Here is a 9,121-nt window from a genome sequence, read left to right as displayed (position 1 = left end):
CGGTGTGGGTAGCTTGTAGATGTTGCAATTGCTGGGTGAGCTCGGACACCTGCGCCACAAGAGCTTGAATAGCCCGACCCAACTCAGTTAAGTTCCTCTCCTGGGCATCCATCCGAGAAATACTGGACCTGATGAAATCCTCCAGAGGAGAAGAGGATCCGCTTGCTGCTTCCATCGCTTGGTCAGATCGTTCTGTCATAATACATGAAGCGGAAGCAATAATGCAAGTAACTCTTTATTGAAGGTCAAAATGACATAAAGTACAGAACTCGGGTGGGCTGGTGGCGCAGGGACTAGATGGTCAGTGTGCTGGTAAAGACAGGTGACGGTGAATACAGTGATAGTGAACATCCAGACGAGACGAACACCATGAAGACACCGAACAGGAAACTTGAATCAGGAAGAGGACTGGAGACGGCACACCACGATACACAATGAGGACACCAAAACAACGATCTGACAAAGAGAGGAGAGTGCGATGAGTCTTTATAAGTGAGTGAATTGGCAGCAGCTGGTGTGGGGAATGAGATCAGCTGGCGCGCTGATCAGCTGAAACGAGCGGCCACGGCCACTCACACACACCCACACACACAGAACAACAAATACACGAGACACGAAGAAAACAGTGAATTCATGAACCGTGACAGGGAGATGTAGTTTGTGAGGGAATGACAATAGTCTGATGTGGAGTGCCCTCAGGTGGCTCTCAAGGGCACAGCTGGTGACCGTTACACTTATCATGACTGTTACAGATGTGACAGTCCGGTGGGAATATGGTTTCCCACCGGAATTTCCCGTCTGCCAAGCTTGACCGGCATGCTGAAAGGACATGCTCAAGATTGGCTGGCTTTCCACACAGCGTGCAGCTGGGGCTCTCTGCCATCCCCTATCCCCAAAATATGGAGGTTTGATGAAGTAGGCAGTACATCGTAGACAGAACACATCACAAATTTAATCCGATGTCCTTCCATGGTCCAGATGTCCTGCCTCGTCAGGGCCCTTTCTCGTACGCCCTCCCACCTTGTCCAGTTACCCTGTTTTTTCATGGCAACAGCCTTGACATGCCAGGTTTCCTTCTCTGCTTTACGGACCTCCCTCTGCACCATGCCACGGCAGTCTTTTGGGTCTGCTTTTTTCCAGCTCGTTCTGGTGGATCAACCCAGTCCAAGCCTGCCCAGAGCTACTGTCCCAACGATGTCAGCATGATGCAGTCGATCCTCAGCCTCCGTCAGTGCTCTGCTGGCTTGGATTGGGTTGCTCCACCAGAAGAAGCTGGAAATATTCTTCAAAATATCTTCTTTTGTTTTCAGCAGAAGACATTAATTAATTAATTTAATATGCTACTCCACGTAGGAAGAACATGCCAACTAGTTGCTGACCTGATGCAGACACATAGCTGAAGCAGACTGATACCTTCTTGGTCTGTAGCGGTTTACGTGAAACGGGGCAGTCTGAAATATGCCCCTGCAGTTCCATTCTTCACCACAGATTTACATTGGATATGTGTGGGGCGCTGTAGAGCTGGGGAGGGCTCAGAGACCAGCTGCCCTGCTTAGTATCATAAATACATCCCTGCCGAATCCATGCGGCATGCGCTACATTTTAATAGGCCTATATCCTGCTCACTTTATGACTTTTGGTGGGACTCTGGCCCGCCTGCCCTAACAGATGAGTCTTGGTGTCATTTTTCTAAAGAAAAAGAATGTGTGCACATGCTGTGGATTAATTTAATAAGCTTAGTTACATATAGCTTTCTTGTGATAGCCTTTAGTAAATTAACTTGTCTTGAGAAAATGATTAATAAAACATAAATATCAGTTGACTGACCATGTTTAAGTTTTTTTTTCACTGACACAGACGGAAAAAAAAATGTCAATCAAAAAATATTTGGGAAGGGAAGATAGGATACTGAGAGAAAAAGAAAGAGAGAAGGTGATAGAGATGGAGATGAGAGAGGAAGACCACTCTGCCCAGGATGAGAGAGATGTTCTTTGCTAATTACAGTGGAAATATAGGCTCAATTTAACAACAACACAAACATTTAACATAAATAGGCCTATATCTCCATAATATTATTACTGAATAAATGTATATTTGCTAACACTTAATTAGTTCTGGTCCTCGAATCTGTTTGAACGAGATGCATCCCAAGAATGCTGGGACATTTCACTAGTATAAATAACAATAAACATAGCCTAAAGCTTCTTAGTATTTCCAGCAGTGTAGATCATTCATTTGCAGTGGCCTATTTAACAGGTTTAAGAATATGTTGTCTGCTTGACAACTATTTTGTTACTGCCATACTGACATTTTTTTTTATCCATTTAAAATGCAAATATGTAGATAAGAGACATCAACATTTTCTAAATTCCCTATGCATTCGATGTCGTTAAAATTATAAAATAAAATGTTTGAATTATGCTTGAATGATGCTCAGTTGCTTAGCTACAAATAACGACATCGCGATATTCTTAAATTTTCTTTTTAAAATGTAGCTATAGGCCTATCTAATATAAAGAGATGCTGATGAGATTTAGAATGTAAAATTAAATAAAAATGTGTGGGAAGTGGGAACGCTAGCCTGTGTGAAATTGTATGTAATTTGGGCTACCACGTTCGGTGCAAGTGCAACTGAAGGACATTTTTTAATACAAGCAGCCATAAAGAGGAATAATAATGTTTTAACTTTTATTGAATTATTAACGGGGATGATCAATATTCTGCAGTCCCTGAAATGGGCAAAGCCTTCTAATGTTTGTTTGCACATGCTCAGTGAGTTTGTCGTTGACAGTCTGCAGTCACTCCTCTGGTGTCGGCGGAGCGCGGTCACAGAGACGCAGGCGTCGGGATGTCAACGCGGCACTCCTTCTCTCAGTACCGCCTGGAAGCGGAGGTCGAGCGCTGCCGGGCGGACTGTCACTGGGACAAAATACCGTCTTTAGTGGAGCAGCTCACTGCCGCGCGCCTGCATGACGATGGTAAGTGCGCGTGCCACAGTAGAATAGAAGAGAGTTAGCAGTGATGAGTGTGTCTTGTTCCGCATGAACTTTGCACCTTTCTGTTAAACTCTGCCCATGTTTACCCGTGTGCTCTGATATCAGTCACAGAAACTCACATTCACTTTTTTAGACATCTGTTTTGGGGTTTAGATTTGATTTGTCAGTACACTTTTTAGAGAGAGAGAGAGAGAGAAGTGACTGTGTATAACTCCAGTTACTCATGTGAATCAGAGATGTAAATGCAGTGCTTGCACACACCCTTTAGTTAATACAGGTAGAAGCTGCTCGACTTAAAGGCATAGTATCATAATTTACTCACCATCACTCATCCAAACCTGTATTATTTTTATTATTTATTTTTCTGTGGGTACTCACACTGACATTTATTTAACAGTAAGCTGTTAATTCTGAATGATTGTTGGCTATTTCTGGTGACATAAATGACATAGGCTGTCAATGAAAGTGCAGATGGTGAAACTCACTTGATACAATTACGAAAGGGTATGTACTGAATTTGATGTTGTAGGTATCCACCGTTATATTGATGTACTGTATAGTAGCAGGCTATAAATACTTTCCCAGACACACTACTGTTGGCATTGTCTTTTGACCCAGATGTTCTTTGACCTAAGATCGCGTAAAAATAACTTTAATTCACTCTGGTGTTGTTAAAGATAGTTTGTCAAAATGTTGTCATCATTTACTCAACCTCAAGTTGTTCCAAACCTGTATGAGTTTCTTTTTTTTCTGCTGAACACAAAAGAAGATATTTTGAAGAATGTCAGTAACCAAACAGTTGATGGGTCCCATTGACTTCCATAGTATATTTTAAGTCAATGGGGCCCATCAACTGTTTGGTTACCCATATTCTTCAAAATATCTTCTTTTGTGTTCAGCAGACAAAAGAAATTCTAACAGGTTTAAAACAACGTGAGGGTGAGTAAATGATGACAGAATTTAACTATTTAACTATATTTAAATAGGGATAGTGAACTTGTAAACTAATTTGACACGCTTCTTTTTGCATACCATCAATAAGATATTTGTTTTTGAAAGAAATTAATACATTTAATCATCAAGGACATGTTAAATTGATCAAAAGTGACAGACCATTATGTTATTATGTTACAAAAGATTTCTGTTAAAAAATACTGTTCTTTTGAACTTTCTATTCAAGATTCCTAGAAAAAAAATGCATTACAGTTTCCACAAAAATATTAAGCAGGGCAACTGTTTTCAACATTGAAAATAATATAAAATGTTTTTAAATAACCAAATCAGCATATAAGAATTATTTCTGATGGATCATGTGACACTGAAGACTGGAGTACAGATGCTAAAAAAATCAGCTTCACTTTCACAAGAATAAATTACATTTTGAAAATTTTTATAAAATTGATTGTTAATTTAAATTCTAATAATATTTCACTATATTACTTTTACAAAACTTGTGTTTTACAGAAGAAAAATATAAATGAAAATAGTTTTAGTTTTAAAAAACAGTGTTGCTCTCACTTTCTCAATTTTACAAAGGTAAGCATGGTAAAAAGTAAACATACTGCTTAAACTGCCGTGTTCATTGTTAAATCAACAGCAGTAATCTAGAAGTTAACACATGCCGCTCCCAGGAGGTGTGTGTGTCTGTCCACCACTGTCCAAATTAGATCTCTGACCCAGCATGCCTTGTTTCGCCACCGCAAACACCCTGTGGGGAAACAAGCTTAGTCAGTAAAAGGTGGCCACTGAACATAGTATTTTTACTTTACTTTACAAAGTGATATACTGTAGTTACTTAATATTTTGTTGGGGAAAATGTCATAGGCCTACCTAAACTTGACATATAACACAAGTCTGGATTCCGTGGGGAGTGAGAGATTGACCAAACAGGAAACACCTCATCCACAGTGTTTATACAAAATATGCTTGAAGGCAAAGGGAATATTTTTGAAGCACCTCCTTGTAGGACTGTATATTTCATCTAAAACAAACACGCGTGACTCTCTAAACCTGATCAGAATGCAGCCGTAGATTAGCATGAAATCTAGACGTGTTTATCAGCGAATGCCATTCTGTTGCGATAAAGTCCAATGTTGGATGAAAAATCACAGTAATTTCTCAACAAAACCCTGTTCTAGACGTGATGCTGGTGAGGATTTTCCCCTTAAAAGAAGTCAAAGAAGATACACTACCATAATCAGCAAACAGCAAGCATGTTCTAGTAGGGGTGTGACGATACACTTAGCTCACGAGACAAGACAGTACACGATATTGGGTTCACAAGAACGAGACGAGATGGTATTTTTAATAAACACTATATTTAAGAAATCTTCATTGACAAAATATGACTGAAAAAAAAGTATTTTTATTTAATAACTAATGATTTTTACAACGGAAATTAGTCAATCAAAAACTTACTTAAGCTGGACAATGACTTTCTTCTAGAGCTGCTGTATAACCAAAACAATATTTGTTGCATTAGCTTTCTATTATCACTGTAAAGGTGCTTTGAAACAATCTGTATTGTAAAAAAGCTATATAAATGAAGGTGTCTTGACTTGAATACCCTTAAAAATGACTTAAAATACATATATTATAACAACGAGACAATAATTGGTTTACATACATACTGTACAGGTCAAAAGTTTGGAAACATTACGATTTTTTTATATTTTTGAAAGAAGTCTCTAACGCTTATCAAGGCTGCGCTTATTTGATCAAAAATACAGAAAAAAACTGTAATATTGTGAAATATTATTACAACTTAAAATAATAGTTTTCTATTTGAATATACTTTAAAAAATAATTTATTCCTGTGATGCAAAGCTGAATTTTCGGCATCATTACTCCAGTCTTCAGTGTCACATGTGACATCCAGTCTATCACATGATCCTTTAGAAATCATTCTAATATTCTGATTTATTATGAGTGTTGGAAACAGTTCTGCTAATATATTTGATGAATAAAAGGTTAAAAAGAACTGCATTTATTAAAAAAAAAAAAAAAATTCTTTACTATCACTTTTTATCAATTAACACATCCTTGCTGAATAAAAGTATTGATTTATTTCAAAAAAAGAAAGAAAAAAAATTACTGACCAGTAGTGTATATTGTTGTTACAAAAGATTTCTATTTTTAAAACATTTGCTTCTTTTTTTTTTTTTTTTTACTTTTTATTCATCAAAGTATCCGTAAAAAGTATCACAGGTTATGAAAAAATATTAAGCAGCAGAACTGTTTCCAACTTTGATAATGAATCATCATATTAGAATGATTTCTAAAGGATCATGTGATAGACTGGAGTAATGATCCTGAAAATTCAGCTTTGCATCACAGAAATAAATGATAATTTAAAGTATAATAAATTGAAAACCAATTATTTTAAATTGTAATAATATATCACAATATTACATTTTTTTTCTGTATTTTTTATCAAATAAATGCAGGCTTGATGAGCAGAAGAAACTTCTCTCAAAAACATTAAAAATAGTAATGTTTCCAAACTTTTGACCTGTACTGTACATAAAGTATCAAAAACAAGTCATTTTATGGTTTTATTGAACAACACTGTTAAAAAACAATGTAATATACATAATATTATAAACAATCAACCTATGTACAATATATATTATAACAAATGCCTGCAGACGACGCCAACTTGGTGTGATTGTTGACAGCAAATGGTGATTTTTGTTGTTACACTTTACAGCATGATCATCCTTGCTTAATATTGGCCAAATAACATTTAATTCAGGTGTGCACTTAATCTTTAATATTTGGCCACTTGTTTATGATAGAAATGCTACAGCCACTGTAATTTCTTCAACAACATCATGTGAACATCAAAAAATGCAAACCTAGAGCGAGGGTTTAAACTTTTATTTTGAAATCGCAATGGACAGCAGTTTGCATATTTAGAAACAAACTGATGTATTCTCATGTGTTAGTGTAGATTTATAAATGATAGAACTATGTAATGATTTTTAAATGGTTTTAATATATATCGTGGACCCTTAGAAAACGATCTATTATTGCTGTTCATGGATTCTCGTGGCACAATATCTCGCCACACCTCTATGTTCTAGTCTTTCTTCTTCAACCTTTGCCCAGATTCTCTCTCTGTCTGTAGATGATTACAGGACGCTGCTGCTGGCTGAAGCTCAGTTGGAAGAATGTCTGCTGGAGAACATGACCCTGCTGAAGAATTCCACGCCTCTGACTGAACATTCACAGCCAAAACTAGCCCGAGCCAAAGCTCACCTCGACGGCATCCTTTGCAGAGGACTCCTGGAGGTCTGGCGCTGCACCTACATAAGTCTCTCTGTTTCTCAAGTCAATCATCCGTTAAGCATCTCTGAGAAAGAGAAGAAAGGGTTTCTGGATATCAGAAGAACTTTTGGGAATTCAGTTCTGTATTGTGAACCACTAAAATGACATCAGTTATTAATTGAACAACTATTAAGCCGATAGGGATCTGCAAACAAGGCTGCTACGGTTTTGGTTAAAACTTAACTTTTCCTTTTTTTGCAATTATTATTATCAGCTGGTGCTTTGCTGATTTTTAGTGGATGTCAAGTCTAGTCACCTTTTATTTATATAATGCTTTATACAATACTGATTGTTTCAAAGCAGCTTCACAGTGATAAACAGGAAAATAACAATCAATGATGCTAACTAAGTCAAATATGAGACAAAGCAGCTGTACAGGAGACAACGGTGGCATTCGTCACGTGAAGTCAGTTTAGTGTTGATTCAATTCAGTTCAATAACAAAGTTCATCAATAATAAAGTAAGTTCAATTCAGCTCTTAAGCAGCTCTACAGAAGACAGTAGTGTCGTTTTACATCTCAATTCAGTAGATGTTGATTCATTTCAGTTTAATTCTGCAATGTGTCTGGGTTGCAAAATGAAATGATGAAATGAAGTTATAAAGCAGCTCTGCAGAAAACAGTGGTGTCATGTATGAAGTTAGTTCTCCTCAAGTTCACACAGGTGTCTTAGCAGAGTAATTAATGCTGCATAGTTTGATATTTTATCATGTAATGCAATGATATTCATATTGGGTGAGATTAAATTTAGTTTTTAGTTTTGGTCCTTGTTAGAAGAAAATGAATAGGCAATCAAAATCCCTGTAGTGCTTGCATGACTTCTAAACATTTATTCTCTGTTTTAGATTGTCAGTAGGGCTGGACAATTAATCAAAATAAAACCTAAATTGCGAAATGGCTTAGTGCGATTATCAAATCGCAAAGGCTCCGATTTGATTAAATAAATATTCACGCTGCGTGTTTCAGAGTGAAATGCGGCCCTCTGTTCATTTACACGTAAGCAGTATGGTTGGTTCACAGGAAATGCTGCTCCACATGAACACATCTCTGCATCTGCTGTCAATTTGGGATAATTTGGGAGCTACAAGGGCTTCCTGTGGTTTTCCGTCGAAATATAAGTTTTGTGGGTAACACTTTACAATAAGGTTTATTAGTTAACATTAGTTAACTACCTTAGTTAACATGAACTAAGAATGAATAATACTTCTTCAGCATTTATTAATCTTAGTTAATGTTAATTTCAACATTTACTTATACGTTATTAAAATCAAAGGTGTATTTGTTAAGTAAGGGTTAATGCCCGACGAGGTGTCCATTATCAGGTTTTAATGGACGACGGCGAGGCGTGAACCGTCCGACGCGCAGCGGAGTCCATTAATACCTGATAATGGACACCTCGAAGGGCATTAACCCGCTTATACCATGGTTACTTACGAAAGAAAGAAATATTTAATCAATTAATAATACTTTAATGTGTTTTAGAGTAAAAATCGTGAGGGTTTTTATTTATTAAGTCGAGCGCACTATTTAATATCTCCCGTATACAGGCGTTGCCAAGCAACGTGGCCACAGCGACCCGACCGCAGCAGTTGATCAGTGCGTTTGAGCCAGCGCAATCATTTAGAACTGTCATCAGGCAAAATGACGGGACGCCTTTCCTAGGTGTCCATTATCACTTTTTAACGGACACCCTGCAGCCAATCAGAATCGAGTATTCACCCAGACCATGGTATAACATTAGTTAATGCACTCTGAACTAACATGAACAAACAATGAACAGCTCTATTTTTACAAAGA

The 9,121-nt window shown here is 37.3% G+C and overlaps 1 protein-coding gene across 1 annotated transcript in view; it reads left to right on the top strand.

The window, feature by feature from the left end:
• Window positions 1–297: 297 nt before the first annotated feature.
• Window positions 298–9,121, top strand: part of ttc7a (tetratricopeptide repeat domain 7A) — a gene marked incomplete at its 5' end in the record, with an annotated part of 62,559 nt that continues 53,735 nt past the window's right edge. The window contains 3 exons of the mRNA XM_081351592.1: window positions 298–417; window positions 2,792–2,978; window positions 7,126–7,289. Coding sequence (XP_081207718.1) covers window positions 298–417; window positions 2,792–2,978; window positions 7,126–7,289 — 471 coding nt within the window. The remainder of the gene's footprint in view (window positions 418–2,791; window positions 2,979–7,125; window positions 7,290–9,121) is intronic.

This window comes from Scardinius erythrophthalmus (assembly GCF_964197995.2).
Source record: "Scardinius erythrophthalmus genome assembly, chromosome: 21".
NCBI lineage: Eukaryota > Metazoa > Chordata > Actinopteri > Cypriniformes > Leuciscidae > Scardinius > Scardinius erythrophthalmus.
This window is presented reverse-complemented; position numbering and strand designations above follow the sequence as displayed.